Source organism: Pimephales promelas, chromosome 12 (genome assembly GCF_988280905.1).
Source record: "Pimephales promelas chromosome 12, fPimPro1.hap1.1, whole genome shotgun sequence".
Taxonomy (NCBI): domain Eukaryota; kingdom Metazoa; phylum Chordata; class Actinopteri; order Cypriniformes; family Leuciscidae; genus Pimephales; species Pimephales promelas.
The window spans coordinates 34227627-34252969 of NC_142780.1; the positions used below are offsets into that span (position 1 = coordinate 34227627).

At 36.8% G+C, this 25343-nt stretch overlaps 1 protein-coding gene across 2 annotated transcripts in view; it reads left to right on the forward strand.

Moving 5' to 3' along the window:
• Nucleotides 1-786: 786 nt before the first annotated feature.
• Nucleotides 787-25343, forward strand: part of ago3a (argonaute RISC catalytic component 3a) — a 43435-nt gene continuing 18878 nt past the window's right edge. For both annotated transcript variants that reach the window (XM_039688774.2, XM_039688776.2), the window contains exons 1-7: nucleotides 787-1576; nucleotides 17994-18165; nucleotides 18246-18366; nucleotides 19598-19806; nucleotides 20640-20776; nucleotides 22282-22416; nucleotides 24600-24687. In XM_039688774.2, coding sequence (XP_039544708.1) covers nucleotides 1558-1576; nucleotides 17994-18165; nucleotides 18246-18366; nucleotides 19598-19806; nucleotides 20640-20776; nucleotides 22282-22416; nucleotides 24600-24687 — 881 coding nt within the window. In that variant the 5' untranslated portion in view covers nucleotides 787-1557. The remainder of the gene's footprint in view (nucleotides 1577-17993; nucleotides 18166-18245; nucleotides 18367-19597; nucleotides 19807-20639; nucleotides 20777-22281; nucleotides 22417-24599; nucleotides 24688-25343) is intronic.

Genomic DNA, 25343 nt, shown 5'->3' on the forward strand with positions numbered 1-25343 from the left:
AACTTTACTTCCAAAATATGACCTTTCCAAGAAAAAACTAAATATTCGAAACAAGTTTTTACATTTTGATAAATGATGACGGTGACAAAGTTTTTTTAAAAGAATGACATGCATCGATTATTCATGCTCAAAAAGACCAGGAATGTGTGAATGTGGTCAATTTTGATTTCATGTTGACTTTAATAATTGCTGTTTTCATGCGTCCTTTTCCAACCAGAACTGAGTGCAGTCACTCCCATTCTGGTTTATTAAATGCATCAACACCCTAATTCATGTTATCAGTATTAATTTAAGTTGTTGCATTGAATCGAATGCTAAAATCACTTGTTCTGAAGTGTAAATCAAGTGCAATAAATCACCTATTCTGGTTAATTCAATGAGTTAACATCATAATTCATGTTATCTGTATTTTTATTCAAGAAATTTCATAGTAAAATTAGTGAATGGATGTATGGATAGATAGATAGATAGATAGATAGATAGATAGATAGATAGATAGATAGATAGATAGATAGAACGATAGATAGATAGATAGATAGATAGATAGATAGATAGATAGATAGATAGATAGATAGATAGATAGATAGATAGATAGATAGATAGATAGATAGATAGATAGATAGATAGATAGATAGATAGATAGATTTTAACAAGATGAATGAGGCCTAATCAGTTGTTCACACAAGCTTATGATGATGATGATGGTCACTCGGAGGCTGCCTCAAACCCCGCCCCCTCACTCGTGGACTTGCGCTTCCCTTCGCAGCCAATCAGCGCGCGGCTCTCGCGCCAGGTCCGTGCGTCTCGCTCGCGGACCATCAGACGCTCCATATTTAGCCGTTGCGAGTCTCGCAGAGACTGTCAAGAGAAACCCTGAGAGAGAGTTCAACTCTCAACTTATTTAATGTCACCACTGGCGTAAAACGAAAGGAATATACTCTTTTGGAAGGCCGCTAGCTTCGAGCTTGGAAGCCAGTGATGATCGGGGACTTTAAGTTAAGAGAAGACGGCGTTTGACGTGATTTTTTTTCTCCTCTCAGATGGGAATGTAGCTTAGCTGGTTAGCCTGGCCACTAGCAGTAGCAGGCTAGCGCTGTCGAAGAGAGGAGGCGACATAAGTGGACTTTTACTCGCTACAACGTCATAACACCTCAACAAACCGCCTCAGTCTTTCCAAAGACGCGTTTCTGAAGGCGTCGCGGTTACAGAAACAGCGATTCGGGACTGTATTTGAGCAGGCTGAGGGGAACTTTTCGTTTTAGCTGTCTAGCTAGCTGGCCGTAACGTCAATCTGTCAACCGAACCTGAAATCCCGAACAGATCTTTCGAGCCTTGTAACGTTACTGGGGCACCGTACCTCCCTCCTCTCTCTCGGCCTCCGTTGATATAACGTTAACGTACGGACTTCTGGGGAAGGTGGATTAGGAGCTCGAAACACGGGAGGAGACGCTCGCATTGGGTTAACGGAACCGGTTCGGGGGGCCGTCGGGATCCAAGAAGAGTTTCTGAAGTTCGTCTACTGCGAGCCGGGGACGGAACCGGACAGAGACCTCATGAATGGAAATCGGAACTACAGGTGTGTATGATGTGGGGTCTTTTGCGCACATCTGGATGTATTTTACGTCATGACGATGGCTTGAAGGAAACTTTAGATTAGTTAACCATATGTGTGTGTGCTGAGCATCGTTATGGTTGAGCAGGTGTCTGTTCTGTTTTGACAGTTCTTGTGACAGTATGAACTTATTCATTGACTATTAAATCAAGTGACGTCTACGAGAAAGTGATTATTTTTAGAAGATATGTCGCTTATATGCTTATGAAAACCCCACATTCAAAATTAGAATATGGTGAAAAGGTTTTAATAGCTTTAAACCATAATCATTAAATGTATAACAAATAAAGGCTTGAAATATGACACTTTGCATGTAATGAGTCTATATATTATATATTAGTTTCACCTTTTAAATTTCTTTAGGTTTCAAAAATGACGACATAGTATTTTTTTATTAAGATTAAGAAGACACCATTTAATTTGGAGGGTTTAAGATAACAGAACATGAAAAAATGCGTTATTTATATACTAAAATGAGTTCAAACTAAATAGGTTTTATAGAATAAAGTGATATATTTCATGAATTATCTAATTATTTTTAAAGCAAATAATGCACTTGGACACAAAAATAAGCACATCATTTTTCATTGACCCGAATATGTTTGACTGGTTATTGACAGTTACTTGACGGTCAAAACGATTAATAAATTGGTCTGAATGATTCATTTGCTGTGAATTTAAATGATTTTGACTCAAAAAATTGAAAATTAATTTGTCTAAATATAGCCAAGGGTAAAACTGATTGTTTTGTCTAGTGTTTTTACCTTTAACTTAACACAAGAAACGAATTAATAAATAAATGATAAATAAATTCTGTATTTTAATTTAATTTAATTAGAAAAATTACTTTGCGACCAATTGAATTGCAAAGCAACTTTGCAGTTTGCACAATTATAATATCATGCCTCATAACAAAAATGCTACTAGGAGTAATTATCGTCTGAAATTCTATCAGCATTTCTTTTTGTACGAATTACCTTATTATATTAGTTTTATAATTATATAGTTTTTGTTTTAATTTGTTTGACCTTATTGAACATTTAGCCATAATTGCATCAAAAAGCTAAAATAATTTTAATTGAATAATGTCAGACACTTAATACTATTGGTCATAAAATGTCAGTATGGGTCAATTTCTTCTTTTAAGTGTTGTAAGAAGATGTCCCACTTATCGAGTTCTTGTTGGGAGGACTCAGGATTTATCCATTGAAAACAATATTACTGAGTACATCACATCTTGTTGTAGTGTGGTTTAGATCAGAGCAATTATCTCATTGTGCCTCATCGTGGGCATTTTAAAGGCTGACTATGAGAGTATGAGTCATTTTGTGATGTGAAGAAGCTCTGCTCAGACATGATGCAACAAGCTGTAAGAGGGTAAGAGTCGGGTCAGGTGAGTGACCTCTCGTAGCCTTACTGACCACAAGGTCAGAAGTTCATTACTGGCAGAGCCAGCAACATTTTGATTTCCCTTTTTAAGTCACGTATTCCTGTTTGCTTGTGGCTGTTTTCTTGAATGATACATGTTCTGTGTTGACTAAGTCTTCTTTGGCTCTGGTGGTCCCTATAATGTCTAGTCACCTGTGAAATACCCCCATGTGAAGGGGCTTTGTGAGTTTGAGCATTGGATTTTCCCTTAAAACGTGAACATTCATTTGTTTTCTAGACTTATGCGCCAGAGAAACAAGTGCACAGCCATCTTTTGGATATTGGGATAAATGAAATTTCGTTTTTGCGGTAGCTCTGTATATCTCTATGGCTTCGCTGTCGAAGAGTAATTAGCTGGTGAATGGATTTACTTATAAAGTTATCACAAGTGAAGATTTTAAAGTGAGCCGTTCATTCATAAATATGTAAGATCGCTGTGGAAATACAAACCGGAAGACAACGAGCGCAGCGCTGAAAAGGTCTACTGATGATGAGAAATCATGCTTTTTCAAGATTGTATGAAAATAATGTTTTTTGCAACACAATTGGCAGCCTAAAAAGATGCATGCTTGTGTCCCTGTGAGTCTGTGCATCGTTCCTGGTGGGAACAAAGTGTCCAGTGACCGTGAAGAGACCTAACCTGTGCGTTTTTTTTGGGGTTTGATGCTTAATATGGCATGGCTCGAGGTGTTTAATTATACCAGATGTTTCCTGTTGCCAACGTGAAAAGGGCCACTGCCGAGGGGAAGCCCCGTTTGCGTCTCATTTCGAGGTAATGCTACAGGTGGGTGGGTACAGGACAAAATGATGTCGTTTTCCCCGCACAGGATGCATAAACCGTTTTTTCGAATCGTTTGCGAACATGATGTCACTCACGATTGCTTCAGCGCTTTAATGATTGAAATCTCTGGCCTTTCCCAGTGGTTTGTGCGGTTGTGCCACAGAGCGCTGTATTGAGTTTTGATTGTCGCTGTTGGTTTGATGGCAGTGCCAAAGCAGGGGAAGAGTTACGTCCTCTGCTCTTCATCTCATTCTGAGAGTTTTTAACAATAGCCCCTTTCTCTCCTCCGATCGCTATAAGCGGATGACACACTGTGGGTGGTTTCTTTGGTGAGTGCAGTTTGACTTGCACTGGTATTGTGGATGAGGGTGACACAGACTGCTAAAGTGAAGGTTTTTTTGGGTGGTGATGATAAAATAGTCTGGGAGCCGCCGGTGCTGTCTGTCACTGTCAATATCTATTCACTTTTACATGACTTAAAAAAGGGTGATTTTCAACCATAATTTCACTGAATCTTTTAAGATTTAGTGCATTGAATCAAACACTGAACCCTTTTAAAGGAGTAGTTCACTTTTACTCACCCCCATGTCATCCAAGATGCCCATGTCTTTCTTTCTTCAGTTGACAAGAAATGAAGGTTTTTGATGAAAACATTCCAGGATTTTCTCCATATAATGGACTTCAATGGGAACCAAACAGTTCAAGGTCCAAATGAGAGTTTCAGTGCAGCTTCAAAGGGCTTTAAACGACACCAGACGATGAATAAGGGTCTTATCTAGGACACATCGAGTCATGACTCGAAAAAAGATTTGTTCATTTTGATGAACGAGTTCGAACAGGAGAGTCATGAACGCGCATCACAGAACAAAGCAAGGCGAGCATTTGTGCTTATAAAACTTAAACTTTTTTATTTATTTTTTAAATGACCGATCGTTTCGCTTGATAAGACCCTTATTCATCGTCTGGTGTCATTTAAAGCCCTTTGAAGCTGCACTGAAACTCTCATTTGGACCTTGAACCGTTTGGACCCCATTGAACTCCATTATATGGAGAAAATCTGGAATGTTTTCATCAAAAACCTAACCTAAATTTCTTTTCGACTGAAGAAAGAAAGACATGGATATCTAGGATGACATGGGGGTGAGTAAATTATCAGCAACAGTTTTTTTTAAAAGTGAACTACTCCTTTAAGGCAATTTTGTGTAGGATTTATTTTAATACAATTTTCGCTCTGAAATGACGAGTAAATTTCACAAGTAGCACTTTGAATTCAACATGACATTTTGGAGTATATAGACTCACTGAAATAGTGTTACTTACTTCAATAATTTTGTTTTGTTTACCACAGCGAAAAGTGTAGCTAATTGGATTATGGATAATGCCGTAATGTAAAACAGTTAAGCATCTACAGTAGTTAACAATAATCAAAGAATATTTTAAATGTTCCTCTAAATGAACATTTAGCTAGTTATCATTTATTAAAAGTAACTTAATATCCAAACAGGCTTCTTGTATTTATTATTTTACTTTTTTAACCTTTTTTTCTTTGTTATTAATAATAAAAAATATTTTTTATTCTGTATATATCACTCATACACTCATTCTATGTAGTATTATGAGCTGTTTTACTTTTGTTATTTTTTGAAGAAGCATAAATATAAATACATTTTGGTTATTGCTCTGTTTATGCTTTTTGTTATCTCTGAATATTGGTTATTTAGCCATTAAAAACGATCAGTACATGTCATTTTTCGGAAATGCAATAGCCATATAAAAAGCACTTCAAATCATTGAATATGGAGGATTTTGGTTGATTTAATATTGGCCAGCCCTCTTCAGTGTTCACCACGTCCATTGCACAGTCACTATGACCCATCACAGCTCAAGAATGTGATCCCTTTCATTTTCAGTACTGAGACACAGCAACACATTGTGTTCCACATCACAAGTGTGTAAGCCATAAATTGTCTAAGTAAAAAAAGTTGGACAGGAGGAGGTTTTGGGACCCTCTGGAGTGGGTGTTCGGCCTGGGGAATGTTTTCATGGTAGTTGCGTATGGGGGCTTAGCAATCTCTCTGTGTACATGGGGCCCTCTTTGGCTTCTAGGCCCTTTTTTTCTTTGAAGGTTAGTTGGGGGAAGGCAAAGGGGATCTGTGAAGGGAATTTAAACTATGAGAGGTAGACAGACATGGGGGAAAGGTTACGTCCCACTCCAAAACTAAGCGTTCTTCAAATTACAACTTTTTCTGCTTACTTCTTTTTCTCACTGTGCTCGTAACAAATTAGCCTGTTAACTACACAGAGCTCCTTTCACCTAGGCTAGCTGTGGTGGAGTCTCAACCCAGAATGGATCTTATTCATCAGCCGCACTCTTGGTGTGGTCAGGGATCAGGCTGTTTTCCTCTGCCATGTGGGCCTACCTTGGCAAAAGCCAGCCAACCTCGGTCCCGGCAGAACCCGGACCCCCGTTTTGCCAACTTCCGTATACGTACATGAGCTTAAAGTAACCCTAGATGTTGACTTATGACTTATAATCAATAGTAAAGCAGTCGGTTACTGAGCTCATTTGACTTGCTTGCTGAACTGCTAAACTCTGATTTAAAATAGGCTTAAATCAGTGTAGTCTTCTCTATGAAATCCATTTCCCAAATTCTTTTTTCTCAATTGTGTATTGATTGCATGCCTAATCAATTGAATTCTTTATACTATATTATAACTATATAAATTATTAAATTAACGTGTTGTCTGCGTTCATCGTTATAAATGGTGGAAGTCAAATCAATGAATCACTTTACACCAATTTAATCAATCATTGCATAGGCTACTTTTGATTTATTTATCCGAAGTAGGGCTGGGCGATATATCGAGTATGTACGATGTATCGTTATATTTTTTTAAACGATATGGAATGAGGCAATACCGTTTATATCGATACAGTAGTTTGATATGAGCACATCTGAAAAATACCGGAGTTTGCAGTGTGAGCTGCTGCAGTGAAAGTAGCTAGGCTACGTAGTACAATTTGTCCTAAACATGACACAAGCTTATATTAATTGCGTCAAAATCACTTTGATCTAGTTAACAAGTTTAAGGCAGCTTGCCGCCCTGTCAAATGCTCTGACAGACACTGTTGCTGACTGACAGATATACTTGCGCTGTTTAATGCGTTTGAGATGTGGTGCTTTCCTCAGTGCTCAACTTACATTTCACAGGTATATTCTCCAACTGTAAATGTTAGAAAGTAAAGCAAATATGTCCATTTTACAACAAATATGTCCATGTCAGAAGAGGACGAGCTTCTGCAAGTGAATCTCCGCTAAAATTCATGCTTCCTTGAACGAGCGCCGGCGCGCGCATGCGCTTGAATAGTACTACGTAGTACGAAATAATTCTGACTAAAATAAACATATTGCTAAAATATTTGTTGTTGGAGAAAATAAATGTGCCATATGTGGAATTTTAAACCTACAAGTATATATTTTTAATGAAAGTGAAAGTGATTATAATGGGGTAATCAAATGCAGGCTAATATAATTAGTTTGTGCGTTGTTTTTGTTTTTATTTTCATTTTTAGTTTAGCTTTTAGTCAATATAAAAACAAAAGCTTTTTGCACATAATATATTGCATAGCCTATATTATTTTTGTTTCCATATACTTCAATATCAACATTGTTTGTAGGATATCATTGGGCCGAATGTGAATATATATATATATATATATATATATTTTTTTAAATATAAAGATTTTCTTTATCTAAATATAAAACGTAGAAAGTACCGAGATATATATCGTATATCGCCATTTGACCAAAAAATATCGAGATATGATTTTTTGGCCATATCGCCCAGCCCTAATCCGAAGTTTGCCAAATTCTGTGTAATTCCACAGCTGTGCCGTTTGGACCGACCGTGTAAAAAATAAAAAATATCCTGGCGAAATGTTCTGACTATGTCCTAATCTCTGGATTAATGTATCTTTCAAAGGTTACATCTTTACCCTAGCTAGTGTTGAGCGCTGTTTGGTGACACGGTCTGCCAACTGGACACACGCTTCCCATCATGTTCTGTCACTCGGTGCGTCTGAACCCGGTGCCGTGACTGACGCCATTGTGTCCTGCCGCTGAGCACTCGGCCTTTTCCCACAACCCATGCCTCTGTGGATTAGGGCCACAACAGCTGTATTGTGTGTGTGTGTGTGTTTCTGTAGTTTGCTAAAGAGTTAGAGCATACAGTAGTGCATTTATCGCTGGACATCTGGAAACTGACCTGGTTGGCTAATCAGTGGTTAGTGTAGTTAGTTGTGAATTTCTCCGGGCAACCTTTTCTCTGCCTGTATTTTATTATTTTATTTCTTTTCAAAACCAAAGCAAAGAGTTCAGATTTCTCATGATCAGGGTTAGTGTTATTTTAGGATTATTTATGTAGTATTTTAGTATTTTAATTGGCCTAGTTGCTATATTTTAAAATAATCCGTTTCATTTTAAATTTTAGCTATTTCATTGTGCTTTTGTTGTAGCGTAGCTACGTAGCTTTCGATATTTTTTAGTCCTTAAACTTATGTTTTTTAGTTTGATGCCAGATTTATTTTGATTTCACAAAATAATTTTTTATATTTTTCATTTTGTTGTGACAATTTTGCTTTGGTAAATGCTTGAAACTTCTTTATTAAAGGTGCATTTGAGGCTTAATATAACCAAATATGGGCAAATAACCAATATTTTAACACCATGATCAGCTAATATTAATCCAATTTTTTGTTATTTTCAAAACCAAAGCAAAGAGATCAGATTTCTCATGATCAGGGTTAGTGTTATTTTAGGATTATTTATGTAGTATTTTAGTATTTTAATTAGCCTAGTTGCTATATTTTAAAATAATCCGTTTCATTTTAAATTTTAGCTATTTCATTGTGCTTTTGTTGTAGCGTAGCTACGTAGCTTTCGATATTTTTTAGTACTTAAACTTATGTTTTTTAGTTTGATGCCAGATTTATTTTGATTTCACAAAATAATTTTTTATATTTTTCATTTTGTTGTGACAATTTTGCTTTGGTAAATGCTTGAATCTTCTTTATTAAAGCTGCATTTGAGGCTTAATATAACCAAATATGGGCAAGTAACCAATATTTTAACACCATGATCAGCTAATATTAATCCAATTTTTGTTATTTTCAAAACCAAAGCAAAGAGATCAGATTTCTCATGATCAGGGTTAGTGTTATTTTAGGATTATTTATGTAGTATTTTAGTATTTTAATTAGCCTAGTTGCTATATTTTAAAAGAATCCGTTTCATTTTAAAATTTAGCTATTTCATTGTGCTTTTATTGTAGCGTAGCCACGACGTAGCTTTCGATATTTTTAGTACTTAAACTTATTCCCTGTTTTTTAGTTTGATGCCAGATTTATTTTGATTTCACAGAATAATTTTTATATTTTTCATTTTGTTGTGACAATTTTGCTTTGGTAAATGCTTGAAACTTCTTTATTAAAGGTGCATTTGAGGCCTAATATAACCAAATAACCACTATTTTGACACCATGATCAGCTAATATTAATCCGATTTCTGTTCTTTTCAATGAGCATTTAATCAAAAAGATTGAGCATTTTAGTAAAAAGATTCACTAATGTTATCATAGTTATGCTGCAAACACTGTCAGATTATTATAGAGCGGTGCTCTGTCTGAATTGATCAAAGAATGTGTGTTTAAGAATTGTTTTTCCATAATATGATTTTATATTATTTTGTTGCTGAAATTTAGCCTTGAGCTCACAGCTGATTGGTCTGGTTATTGGACGTTGAGATGACGCACCTCCAACCAAAGCTAACGCCTTCTACTGTAGACACAGGAGTACTTTGCAAACAGCCAGTCGCCGTTGCTCACAGTTTTCTCCTCCGTGTGAATGAGCTCTTGCATTAATGATTCAGAGGATCGCCTTCACAGAGCAGCTCAGCTGAATGATGAATTGCTCTTAATCACTCTTACTCTCTCCTTTTATAGGGGTATTAATATTTTTCTGTCATTGCTTGTTTGATCGTTGTCCTCCTAAAATTACAGGCTGTATCTGATGCTGTATCACTGTAAATGTCTGTCTCCATGGTCACCACATGGTCACTTCTTGCCCGCTTTAGTCCCTGTTTATGGGTCACCTGAGGACAGCGATGGGTTTGCCAGAGTAAGGAGCAGAGATTGGAGTAATCTAATGGCTCTGTGCTGTGGCAGCTTTCTTCTCTCCGGCTTCTGTATTGTTACTTTGAGTGTTTTTGGCCAGGAAAACAAGAGCGTTAACCCTTTTGGATTTTTAACATACCAAAATTTCAGTAATTTCTGACAAACTCATGTTTTTAGAGCATAATGACCTGACACGACAGTGATCGGCAAATATATTTAGGTTAAGCTGATTTTTTTGTTATTGGAGATGTAAAAACAGTATCAAGTTTTCAAGTATACATACAGAAATCGAATTAAATACAAATGTAATAGAGCTGCGAGATTAATCAAGATCTCGATTCAAAACACCCACGCAATCTATTCCTTAATGACAACGATTTGCCAGTGTCTATTAAATCTTTGACAAAAAAATCACACCATAACTTTCAGATCTGTGTTTATGCTGCCGCTGAGCCAGAGAGAGCAGATGTCTTGTATGAAACGGCTTCACAGACAATCTTTTAAACTACACAGCATTCTGTTACAGATATTCATATTATCACAGAAGAACTGGGAAAAAGTTTATAGTTTGGATATAAACACTTAGAGTAAAATAGAGTAAATCACCTTTATAAAGTCCTCAAATAGCGATTTAACAGATTACATTGAATTGGCATTGAATCATTCATTCAAGAGATTTGTTCAAAAAAAGCTGATTCATCCAGTAATAAAACAAGAGAAGTGATTCAAAACATTGAACAAGTGATTCACAACTAAAATGGCCTAAACATTTTAGCAAATATTATTTAGTCAGAATCTCTTGTAAATGACATGTTATGATGTTTAGTTGTCTGTTTTGAATAATTGGAGATTCGTGATCTCCGCTTGAAACTAAAAAAATCACGATTCTCAATTTATCCAGTATCGTGTAGCAGCTCTAAGATGCAGCAACAAATTCACATTTTTTACATTTTAAAGTTAAATGCATCATTCTTTCAGAGCAAAATAAAGAGCTCCAACCCCTTTTCAGTGACCAAATTGAACAGAGTAAATAAATGTCTTGGCATCATCAACTTCTTGCACAAAAGCTTATTTGAGTGACGATTTCTAACGCCAGGCCTATTCTGATCTCTACACATTTCATTCTTGCTTTCTCTCCCTCCTTTATCTAAACGGCCTTGGCGCTTGACTATGTTTCCCTTACAAACGGAGATGACGCTGTAGCTCGTGAGTGAGAGAGAGGGGTGCACGTCTGCTCGTGAGTGGGCGGCGGTGGGAAAATAAGCTCAGCCCTGAGACCAGAGTCGAGGAAGTGAGGCGCACTGACTCATTGCTAGAGTACAGTGTGTGTGGTTGCCTGTGCGGAGGATGAACAGCATCGTCCTCTGGCCTCGCTGCCTCCTCTTCCACCCACTCCGAGCGTGGCTCAGACGTTTCCCAAGATCCCCGTCAGTCTGAATCCAGATGTCCGGTAGAGCGTGTGTATAGACATCCACGAGTCTGTGTTCGGTGTTGAATTAAATGGTTATCAGTCTACTGGAGGCAGAGGGTGATTTCCATGACAAAGACACAATGGTCTGGAGTTTCAGACCCCCCTGTTGGTCTGGCTGCGTGTGAAAGGCTGGGGTCTCTCGCAGTGGCCTGTGTCTGCTGGAAGAGGCCCCCCAGGTGAAAAGGGGGAACCGGATCCCTGACAGAACAGGGAGCACACAGAGTTTTTCCTATTTATGTGCAGTTGAACCTAACCAACCAGATCTGAGATGAAACGCATACAATTCAAAGCTAAAAAAAGTATTTGTTAGAAAATAAGACTAAGGTACTTTATTTTTTTTATACTCCGTATAGTGCTGGGCGGTACCGGAAACCAGTGTATATTTTCGTTACGATATTAATTTATATTTTGTATTCAATTACAAAACGGTCTGAACGAATGTTACGCGCAACACTGTTTCAGACAGACCCTTTACAACAGTGGTTTCCAACCTTTTTTTGTCTGAGACCCCCTTTTTCTCAAGAAAATATTTTAGGGCCCCTAAAAGGGGAAACACGAGCAATTTGCGCAGGCACGTCTTGCTTGAATACTGTGTGATGTACCTGGGCTTGAACTTGAAGCAAAAGTATTGCAAGTTGTTCAATACAAGTTGTTCAAATTTTTTTTTTTTAATTTGCACAGTAAAACTTGTGTATTTTGACTGCAATTTTCTTTGCATACGGATTTCTCACTTCATTAGAATCACGACTAGCTCTTATTTGTAAACAACAGCATGATTTTCTAGGGCCATGCAAATCTGTATTACTAGTGTGGAATTATTCTACTATATTCACTAATAATGACAGTAAAATAGACCATCCTAAGGCAATTTACTGCTGTAATTCCTCTCTCAACCAGTAGAAAATGCTTTGAACACCTGATTATGCATGAAAAAAACTGGAAAACCGGCATAATTTTGAAATATACATTTTTGAGCAAATTGCCTAGCACTAACTCGTTATCAATTTTATGTAATTCAATTTAAACTATTTAGTATACACCCCTTTTTAGTTTTAGTAGACATGGTGACGTTTTTGTGGGCGGAGCTTAGGTGGAGGCAGAACGATTCCTCTGTCTTTACTATAGTAGGCTACTTTATTTATTTTATGAATCAGTATCAATATAAATTAAGTAATTGAAATGAAAACAATTGTTTAGCATATACAGTACATTCACTATATAAGTGCAATTGATTGCATTGCAGTGTACTTAGTTTATGATTCTATGATTGAAACATTTGAAATGTTTTTGATTTTCACCGCACTTGCTAATTCATTTATTTAGGAGATCTAAATGTAAATGAATTTTCATATTGATTGATGTTTGCATTGGCTATATCAAGACGGAATGTACACGAAGGTTGAAAAGTTTGCGGTCAGTGGGATTTAGGAAAATAACGCTGAATTTATTTCATACAAAATTAATTACAAATAGTGAAAATATTATTACAATTTAAAATAACTGTTTTCTTTGTGAATATATTGTAAAATGTATTTTTTTTCCTGTGATCAAAGCTGAATTTTCAGGATCATTACTCCAGTCGCGTCAGTGTCACATGATCATTCAGAAATCATTTGAATATGCTGATTATTATCACTGTTGAAAACAGTTGTGCTGCTGCTTCATATTTATATGGAAACTGAAACATTTTTTTTTCAGTATTCTTTTGATGAATAGAAAGTTTAAAAGAACAGCATTTATTTGAAATAGAGATCTGACATAAATGTTTTTACTGTCACTTTTAATCAATTCAGTGCCTCCTCCTTACTCAATAAAAAAACACAGTAGAGTACATGCTTATGTATAACTTCTAAGGAAAATAAAAAAATGACAGAGCAACATAAAGCTAGATGAGTAATGGTTATTTTGCAGCAAACCTCTTCATGTTAGGTTTGTCGTGAAGGGTTTTTATCGGTAAAAATCAATTTCTCTCGGAAGTCGATGGTTGCGCTCTGTTACACACACCAGGTAATGATTCATTCTGACCCTCGCCAGCTTCTGTGAGTGATTCTTGTGTTTTTAAACATGACTGTGCTCTCTTCAGCTTTGAAGACTGGGCTCTTGAGCAGCGGTTATGAGTCAAACCGGGATGAATCACTTTCAGCCTGACATTCGTTTAGCACAGACGGATCTCAGGGGCCATTGATGGGTAATGCCGGACTGAACCAGAATCTTGTTAGATGGTCCTGCAGAAACCAGACTGCTTGTGTTTCGACACACTGGGTTGTCATCTTAAAGGCGAAGCGTATAATATCTGCTAGTGGTATCAAATGGAAATGCGAAATGAATGATTTTTTTCCCCATTCAGGTTTACCAAAAACTCACTTTGTTTGGACAAACGGGTTGTCCTGCTCCAAATTTACACCATTTGTTGAACCAGAACATGTTGGACCATTTAACCAATAACTCTGTACTGTATTTTTGAATTTTGTTTATAGATATATACATCTGTTTATTATTTTATTCTCTCATTCGTTTTAAATACGTTTTAAATCAATTTGTTCTTTTTGTGATTATTGTTTTATAATTTGTTATGTGAAGTACATAAAATGACTTGTGCGTGAAATACGGTATATAAATAAACTTGTCTGCCTTTTAATTGAGCTTTCATTACTTTTCGACTGACTTATCCCTCGTTTTTACAATATATAATGTTTATGATGTGGAATTTTTGGAGAATATATTTGGAAAAGCTTTTGGACATTTAACTTAATCTTGATCTTATGTGCCTGAACATGGCAGATTACATGCATGTATCAAAATAAATTGGTAAATGGTCCCGTTACGTGATTCTATAGTCTGTTTGTATCAAGGTTTTGATTTAGTATTGCGGTACCAGAGTTGAAATTCGATTCATTGGTGTTGTCCTTACCCATCTTTGCGCATTGAATCTGGCAAAGGGAGAAATAACTTTTTTAAATGGATGAAATCTAATCACTTGCCATGCAGGTGAGACATGTATTTGAAACAGAAGTGTGTATGGCTGGATGTGTGAGCCATGAGGATCAGTTTACTGCACAAAAGTGACTTGTGGGTCAGAAATCCCATTTCTGAGAAAGGCAGCATTTGATTCATTGAGCATCACCATCACTTCTGCTTATTGTGTTTTTTCCCCTTCCTCCACAAAGTTGCTGAACTCAGTTTATCTCCTCACGAGTGGAAGTTGTGTGCTGATGAATCTGCTAGTGTGCCCTGGGCGTCTCACAGTTAGGGAACCATTAACTGCAATCACTGTCAAACTCTGTCATGAAGCTGGTATTAAATTTTCAGCATCTCTCTGTAGGGATCAGCCGGCTGATGAGGGCAATGGCTTCATCTTTGTCACTAGCAGACAGCCTTTAGACCCAGTCTCTTTCCCAATTTGTCAAGAGGTCCTCGCTGCAGTCTGTAGCACGATGACGTAGCTGGACGGTCCAATACGTGTTGGACCCTGTAACGCGCGCATGCGCACTAGTCAAGTCAAGTCATCTTGATTTATATATCGCTTTTAACAATTTAGATTGTTTCAAAGCAGCTTTAATTTAATGTAACAGATTGTTTTTGCTTTATAGCGGTTCATGAATAATGTTATTTTACAGCTAGTTAGTTTTGATTCTGTCGAAATGATAATTTGTTATTAAATTGGATGACACCGTTCTCTCTAAACAGACTTTAAACGCGATCCTGTGATAAACGCTGATGGCACATGCACATTAAGAATTCATAGGCCTAGTTAGTGTAGAGAGTTGGTGAACAATCGTTGATCTTCCAAGAATACATTTAAATATGGTAACGAGCGAAGCTCTTATTTTCAGAGCTTTCAGAATAAAACTTTTTTTTTAATAATTGCGACTTTTTCCTTACAATTGCGAGTATACTTTTCGCAGACTTTATTTCTCAGAATTGTGAGATATAAAGTCAGAATTGCGTGAAATAAAGCCAATCGCATGTTATAAAGACATAATTGCTTGAAATAAAGCCTCAATCGCATGTCATAAAGACATAATTGCTTGAAATAAAGCCTCAATCGCATGTTATTAGGTGAAATAAAGCCTCAATCGCATGCTAAAGACAGAATTGGGTGAAATAAAGCCTCAATCGCATGTTATAAAAGACATAATTGCTTGAAATAGCCTAAGCCATCGCATGTTATAAAGACATAATTGCGTGAAATAAAGCCTCAATTGCATGTTATAAAGACAGAATTAGGTGAAATAAAGCCTCAATCGCATCTTATAAAGACAGAATTAGGTTAAATAAAGCCTCAATCGCATGTTATAAGGACAGAATTAGGTCAAATAAAACCTTAATCGCATGTTATAGAGAAATAATTAGCCTAGGTGAAATAAAGCCTCAATCGCTTGTTATAAAGACAGAATTGCGTGAAATAAAGTCACAATTGTGTGCTATAAAGTCAGAATTCTGACCTTTTTTCTCGCAATTCTGAATGTATAACATAAATGCGAGTTTATTATTACAAGATTTATTTTCCCCATGCTGTTATTATTTTAGCATTTTCCTTACTTATTCATCAATAATTACTTATAATTATTTAACAGAATTATACTACACAGTTTGAACATCATCTCAGTACAATATTGAGCTTACATATCACTTAAAACCAATGCATTCGAATTATAATCAGAGATCGGCACTGCGCATGCGTAAATGACGTCACCAAAACACACATCCATCCACTACGTATTGGACCATCCAGCTACGTCATCGTGCTACAGGCTGCAGCGAGGGGTGTCTCCAATTTGTACTGGAATGGTGCCGGTGCTCAGCCCGGGGATCTGTGAAACTCAGAACCAAACGTTTCCATTCACTCCAGAGCTGAGCGATGATGTCACAGCTTTAACTGACTGTCGTCTGTCCATAAATTAACATGATTTATCTCTTACTCGTAGTTTTGAGAACATATTTTAACATGGAATGTGATTTGATTCAGCATCTTTTTACCTGTACAAGCTAGCTTTGAAAATATATTATTGTTGTTGATATTATTGTAATAATAAAAATTGTCATTGTTATTATTTGGGATGCACGATATATCGGCCAGCATATGGGTATCGGCCGATATATGTTCATTTTTAATGTTATCGTTATCGGCCTGGTAAGAAAATGTGGCCGATATATTAAAACCGATAAATAATGTACTATTCCCTTCAGCTGAGACACTTGTTGAGAACTGTTTATGTTTTTGAATTTCTTGAAATATGGTTGAAATCTCTTCAAAAAATGAAAATCTGGTTCGGGACAACATGTGCAACGCAAATCTGTCATATCGGCTATACAACACTATAATGAGAACATCATTATAATTGTGTGCTTGGGACGTGGATTTAATTGTGAGACTTTTTTTTGTAATCAGGCTCTCAAAATTAGATAAAAATTTGGATTTAAGTTTATCGGCCGATATATCGGTTATCGGCTTTCAAATATAAAGAATTATCTGTTATTGGTATCGGCCAAAATGATCATATCGGTGCATCCCTAGTTATTATGACTATTAAAATATTTGAATTGGTATTGTTTATTTAATAATATAATTTACTGAAAATGTATAATAATAATAATTATTATTATTATTACTATTAGTATTCTTGTTAAATATATTTATTATTAAATTATTATTAAGCTTGTTATTTAAATAAATAACAAATACAATTGTTCAACTATAAACATTTTATTTAAAAAGTCAATTCACACACATTTATATTGAAGATTTAAATATTTAGTATTTATTAATAATAATAATTTCTAATGATTTTATTAAAGACCAGTTGAAATAGCAATGCAAAGAAAAATAGAAATGGTGTGTCCATCGGCTGAGCGTGTGTTGCATCAGGCGCTTGAATTGTTGACACATTTGTTCATCATACTGGTGAAAAAATTAGAAAAACTCAAAAAATTAGAATATCGTGCAAAAATTAAAAGGTGAAACTCGTAGATTTAGTAGTAGTAGTCTTTTTTTTTTTTTTTTTCTCCCAAGGACAAATCCTGCTCATCATACAGATGAAACTCAAAAAATGTGAATATCGTGCAAAAGTTAATTTATTTCAGTAATTCAATTTAAAAGGTGAAGCTAATCTATTATATAGATCATTACATGCAAAGTGAGATATTTCAAGCCTTCTATTTGTTATGATTTTGATGATTATGGCTTACAGATATTAAAACCTTTTCACAATATTCTAATTTAATTTGGGGTTTTCATAAACTGTAAGCCATAATAATCAAAATTATAACAAATAGAGGCTTGAAATATCTCACTTTTCATGTAATGAGTCTATATAATAGATTAGCTTCACCTTTTAAATTGAATTACTGAAATAAATGAACTTTTGCACGATATTCACATTTGAGTTTCATCTGTATGATGAGCAGGATTTGTCCTTGGACTGTCTAGTTTTATTTTGCGTTGTTGTTTTGAAAGCTGTTCTTGATTAAGGACATATGTTAAGCCTGGCCAGTTATGTTACAGTCTTATTCTGTCGTCCTCTCTTCAGGAGCCGTTGGGGCCCAGTCCCTGTTCTCCGTGCCACGGAGGCCCGGCTATGGCACCATGGGGAAACCCATCAAGCTGCTGGCCAACTGCTTCCAGGTGGAGATCCCCAAGATGGACGTCTACCTGTATGAGGTCGACATCAAGCCTGAGAAGTGTCCACGCCGTGTGAACAGGTAGGATGTTTGAGGAATTGCTCAAAGGTTATGACTGACTCTTGTGGACCCCCTCCTGATGAGTGATGATGTCCCTACAGGGAGGTTGTGGACTCCATGGTGCAGCACTTTAAAGTCACCATCTTTGGGGATCGAAGGCCCGTTTATGATGGGAAGAAAAGTCTCTACACCGCCAACCCACTCCCTGTGGCGCCAGCTGGGGTAAAGAAACACCCGCTCTGTTCAAAAGCAGAGTGAGCGACCCACTTAGGCATCATGGGTGCTCTCTGTTTGGATGCATCAATTATTCAATGACATGTTTCTGTAGGAAATTTGCACATTGAAATCATCATGATATTCTAGGGCTTCACGATTAATCAAAATAAAACTTGATTTTTGATATGTTCTGGCTTTCTGACTGCATCTACTTTAAATTAACCATCTTCCCAAACTTGTGATGAGAAGCACTTATCAACATAAGAGAAGCTTTAAAAGTTAGTTCACCCAAAAAAATTAAATTATCCCATAATTTACTTGCCCTCAAGCCATCCTAGGTGTCGGGTCAGAAGTCATTTTTCTGCCAGAATTCGACTTGCGTATGGCCGTTACCGGAAGACAGAGATTATAGTTTATAAAGTTATAAATATGAAGCCATATAGATTACTTTTATAATGAATGGATGCGCTTTTTTGGGCTTCAAAATCTCAGATACCATTCACTCCCATATTAAAGCTAGGATATTTTTTAATATAACTTTGATTGTGTTCAGCTGAAAGAAGACAGCCATATACACCTATGGCTGGAGGGTGAGTAAATGTTGGGATCATTTTCATTTTTGGGTGCATTAACCCTTTAAGGGGCTTTAAGGGGGTTTAATGTTTAAAAATGAAGAAATTGCCATAAACAATTATTAAGCACTAATTTTACTCTTATAATGTAAAATAAAATAATAAATATTTTTATTTACAGTGAAATATTACTGTAATTTTATTTATACTACTACTGCTAATTATTATTATTATTATTTTATGCTCATATTTATATAGAATCACAAAATTTTGGCCAAATTGTGCATTCCTACTACAAATACTACAATGGGGTGGTGATGGCGCAGTGGATAAGACACATGCCTTTGGTGTGAGAGACCCAGGTTCGAATCCACTGTGAGACATCAATGTGAGCAAGACACTTAACCCCTAGTTGCTCCAGAGGCGTGCGACCTCTGACATGCAGTATATTGCAATTGTAAGTCGTTTTGGATAAAAGCGTCAGCTAAATGAATAAATATAAATGTAAATAACTAGGATAGCAAATCCTTAGCAAATAGAAAGTTTATTTATTGAAGTTTAAATCGTATTTTTATTCAAATTTGTAAGAATTATTATTATTTTTTTTAAATGTGTTGATGTATTTTTAAAAATGTGTTGCATTACTACTTGTTATGTGTCTACAGGTGGATTTGGATGTTACGCTGCCAGGGGAAGGAGGCAAAGACCGACCCTTTAAAGTCAGTATTAAGTTTGTGTCCCTGGTGAGCTGGCACCTGTTGCACGAGGTACTCACTGGTCGCAGTATGTCAGAGCCCTTGGAGCTGGACAAGCCAATCAGCACCAACCCAGTTCACGCTGTGGATGTGGTTCTACGCCATCTACCCTCCATGAAGTGAGTGCATGTGCAGCCATATCTATGGAAGCTTGTGTCCGCCACAGAATGAAAATAAAAAAAGGTAATTGCGACTTTATTTCTCACGATTCTGACTTCATATCGCAATTGTGAGATAAAAAGTTGCAATTATTAAAAAAAAATATGTATATATTTAGTAGCGGTAACAAGCTTCCATACATATCTCAGTGTCTCACACACAGATAAACACTAGCTGGTCGCCCAGTCACGCCTACACACTTATAGTTCATATAATATATTTCATTGTTAAACTGTGACCCCGGAGCTATTTGAACACAGTTTGCATATGTCAATATCAAAATATCAAGTTGCAAATAAGCAAGTGGATTCTGCAAACAAAAGATGCTTAATAAACTCCACTGCATTTTCCCCAGGTTTATTTTTCCCATAAGATAGACAACTTTTGAAAGGTAGTTTATTTTCTAGTGAAACGGAAACAAAAAACGGTGGGTCGTCATGATTTTTATCTGTTAGTTGTTGATTGTAAGGACTTGCATACGTCATAGACGTCAAGTGAACATACCAGAGGAAAAGCAAGTTTTTTATTAAAGATTACAGTCAAAAAAAAAATATATATACAGACTATGTATGTATATATATATAATATGCATGGATATATTTTTCACAGTAACATTTAAGCATTATCTAAGAAAACAAATAGGGTCAGTTTTGATTTCATGCCGACTTAACGTGTTCTCGAAGTTTTTTTTTTTTTTTTTTACTATAACTTTATCAACTGCAGGGTTTAGTGGATACATGAAGTCCCTTCAAGTTTAATAAAATATATAACACTCTGTGATTGCTCCTCTCAGGTACACACCCGTGGGCCGCTCATTCTTTTCTGCTCCGGAGGGCTACGACCATCCTCTGGGTGGAGGCAGGGAGGTGTGGTTCGGCTTCCACCAGTCTGTTCGGCCAGCCATGTGGAAGATGATGCTCAACATCGACGGTAGGGATGGGCATTTTTTAAAAATATTGCATTCGAATATTCGGGCGCATAATATTCGGGTTTATTTGTATTTCATGTGATTTCTCATGGTGGTGATGATATTGTAACTTAAATTAATTAATTAATTTGATCCAAAGTAATTCCATTTAGTAGTAATTCCAAACTTCGCGAGGCAGACGACATCATAATGTGATCAAATACACACAACTTGTTAACTCACTCCACAGCGCCACCCAGTGCATTTAATTATAACTGCGAGTTAGTGCTTGGGATTTATCATGGATTCACTGCATTTAGGGCCAGCAAAGCAACGTAGTAAAATTCGAATAGTTTTTTATTTTTCAATTAATAATTACAGATCGAATATTCCTGCACACCCCTAATCGACGGTGTGCATCCTTTGAGTTTCCTGACGAGGCTTCGGATGTGTGTTAGCACAGAGTGTGGGAACTGTTCACACTGTTGCCCTGGGGACGAAGGGCTGAAAGATGGCAGGTGGGGGTTTGTTTGATTGAAGGGGGGCGTTAAATGAGTCTCTCTTTCTCCAAGTTCACCAGTTCTGTGTCTCTCAGTCTGCATGTTTTCCCGCTCTCTCAGTCTCCCATAAGTCAATTGGTTGCATCGCATACTCCTCCCCCTTCCCACTAAAGGGCAGGGAAAAGTCTAACCGTCTGAAATCGTCTCTCCTTTCACTGGCTCATTGTAACAGTAATAATGGAGTGAATGGACTCGGAAAGAGCGCGAAAGACCGGCTTTGAGTTCACATTAACATTTCTGTTTGTTTTCTCACAGGACTAATAAAGAGCATTATCTTAACTGGACCAGATATTTTAGTACGCTGAAAGTTTAGTGAAGTCAAATTAGAAAACATATTGATACCCTATTGGTACACAGTCAATACAGAAAGGCCTAATTTGATAATTTTAGGATTTGATGACTTTAGGGGTGCAGTGAAATTTGTCAAATCATTTGTTTTTCCATAATAAAGGGATACGAGGAAACATTTACAAGCAAAATTATTTCATTTAAAGCATTGAATTAAATGCCAGGTACAATTTATTGTATTACCGAAAATACAAATAATAACCAGAAAAACATTTTAATTTTAAACAAGCTCATAATAAACCAGGACTCTTATCTTGAAATGTCATGTCTCAAAAAGAAGCGGTACATAAAATATGCACTCTTGCAACCATCTGAAACATATTACAATACAAACACCATAAAGTAAATATTGTCATAGTTCATGAAGTAGATCATAAGCAATCACTTGGCATAAAGCCCTGCAATAGGGATCACTGACAAAAACAAGTCACTTCTACTCTTTGTTACAACTTGATTTTTCTAATATTTTTATGGGAAAAGATTTATATATATTCCCTCAATGCTACTACCTCACTGAACATTTTTATTTGTGTTGGTGCAGAGGATGGATTCCTCATGACCTCTTCTAAATGATGATTTGAACTGCGTTTTTATCAGATTTCATCTCTTTTGTCTCGCAGTGTCAGCCACGGCTTTCTACAAAGCACAGCCAGTTATTCAGTTCATGTGTGAGGTACTGGACATCCACAACATTGATGAGCAGCCTCGCCCCCTCACAGACTCCCACAGAGTCAAATTCACCAAAGAAATCAAAGGTATGTGTGTTCCTGTGTGTTTGTGTTTAGGAATTGGACAATGAAACTGAAACTCCTGGTTTTAGTCCACAATCATTTATTAGTATGGTGTATGGCCAATACAGCATCAATTCGTCTTGGGATTGACAGATACAGGTCCTTCACAACGGCCAGAGGGATTTTGAGCCGTTTCTCTTTCAGAACAGTGGCCAGGTCACTATGTGATGATGTTGGAGGAAAACGTTTTCTGAAAGCCCAAAGTGGCTCCATAATATTCAGATCTGCTGGCTGTGCAGGTCACGGGAGATGTTCAGCTTATCTTTCATGTTCATTAAACCATTCGGTCACCATTATGAATGCCCGTGGAAACGCGCACATTTTACGTTTGCCTTTAAATTAGCGTTTTAAAAGCCCCTGCCGGTGATGCCGGTATTTTAACCGGTGGGTTAATATCCTAACCGTCACATCCCTAGTCTCCAGTTTTTCTGTGTATTGGTGCATTATAATACTGATACACACTTATAGTCCTCCAGAATGGTTTGAAGGGCTGGGTAATAAATATCGATTTCTCGATATTAATCGATTCTCATTTTTACGAACCGATATCGATTCTTAAATCTCAAGAATCGATTAGTCATCCTGTTTCATTTGAATGAATGAGACAGTGTATCGTGGCTGCGCACATCCAAAAAAATTTCCTTTGTTACTATTGATATTAAACAAAGTCTCAATTTTCAAATTACCTCCATTTTCTTTAGAATTTCAAAAACATAAATAACGTTTTGGCGCTGTGGCGTGAGATCGCTCTGGCTCAGCTCAAGAGAAGCAGCAGCGCTGATCTCTCTTCCGGGTTAATAATACCAGTCACAGCGCCAAATAAACATGAATGAGCATCTGAAAGTGTGTTAAAAGACTTATCGAAATCTGTATCATGTCACATTGATTCGCTCAATCAGCGTTTCAACCGTGGAAAAACGTCAGTTAAACAGCTTGTAATCAATGTCATGTATCGTCATATTTACCTCGGAAAACCCACATAAACTCGTTAGTCAGCTAGAAAAAAATAACTCTAGAGAGGAGCATTTTGCTAAATATATTACATATGCATTATAATCTTAATGTTCTTCAATATTTAATGCATATTTGAATAAATCTGGCAAGGTTTTATGACAGCCACCATTTAAATGTTTATATTTCACATAATCTTCTTATTATAAAAATAAATAAAATTGTAATTTAAGTGTTTCTATAGCTACAAAACAGTTCATTATTACCTTCATATTAGGCTAATGAAGCCTATAGGCTACATCTAGACTCCGATAGTTTAGAGCATTTAAGAGATTTGATTCCCTTGAGAAAAATGGCCATTTATTGTAACTGATATCCAAAATAATCGATATTGAATCGAATCGATATCGAATCGAATTGTGAAATTTGTCTCAATACCCAGCCCTAATGGTTTGGTAGTCCTTGGCAGTGACGCGTCTATCAAGCACAGTCAGGATTGTCATGATGAAATTGCAGCTCCAACCATCACTGATCCACCGTTGGCTTCACTCAGCAGAAACAGTTTAGCCTCTTTGGAGTTTATCCACACCGTAACTCACACGGATGGCAGTGAAGGTAGACTCATCAGAGGATAAAACATGTTTCATATTGTCCACAGTCCAAGATTTGCACTGTTGCACCAGTGAATCCAGCATTTGGCATTGGCACGAGTGACCACAGGTTTGGCTATAGCATGAGCCATGAACATTGACTCTGGAGCTCCTGAAACAGGAGAGTCGAGGTGCGCGTTTAATTCTGCAGTGAGTTGGGCAGCTGTGGGTTTGTTTTTTATTACCTGGACTTTCTTTTACGTTGGTTGTGGTTCCTCTTACGTGGTGGTCCACATTACCCTGCATACCATAGCTCTCGATGCACCACAAAGACTTGATGACAGATGAGCAAGCGAGACGTGCACCAACAATTCGGCCTCATTTGAACTCTCATATGTCTCCCATTTTGTTGTGTGTATTGCAATAGTTTAAGTACTGCTGTGCTATTGCTCTGCTGATTTGCTCTGGAATTTAAAATCAGGTTAGATTGGCGATCAGACCGCTCGTATGTAGGAGTGAAAGCTCCAACACTATATTGCCCAGTGTTTCAGTTTCATTGTTCATTGTATGTTCTTGTCTCTTTCTCATTGGCTGGTTTCTGTACAGGTCTGAAAGTGGAGGTGACCCACTGTGGAACCATGCGGAGGAAGTACCGGGTCTGCAATGTGACCCGCCGCCCCGCCAGCCACCAAACGTTAGTCAAACCGTCGCCGGAACTGAAGCATCCATCCAGCCATCCATCCATATTTAATTTTCTGTCATCCATCCATCCATCCATCCATTCATCCATATTTAATTTTCTGTCATCCATCCATCCATCTTAATTAAATTTTCTGTCATCCATCCATCCATCTTAATTTAATTTTCTGTCATCCATCCATCCATCCATCCAAATGTAATTTTCTGTCATCCATCCATCCATCCATCTTAATTAAATTTTCTGTCATCCATCCATCCATCTTAATTTAATTTTCTTCCATCCATCCACCCATCCATCCAAATTTATTTTCTGCCATCTATCCATCCATCCATCTTAATTTAATTTTCTGTCATCCATCCATCCATATTTAATTTTCTGTCATCCATCCATCCATCCATCCATATTTAATTTTCTGTCATCCATCCATCCATTCATCCATATTTAATTTTCTGTCATCCATCCATCCATCCAAATGTAATTTTCTGGCATCCATCCGTTCACCCATCCATCCAAATTTAATTTTCTGTCATCCATCCATCCAGCCATCCATCTATCCATCTTAATTTAATTTTCTGTCATTTATCTATCTTAATTAAATGATCTGTCATTATTCTAATAAATAAAATAAAGTTATGTATTTGGGCCATTTT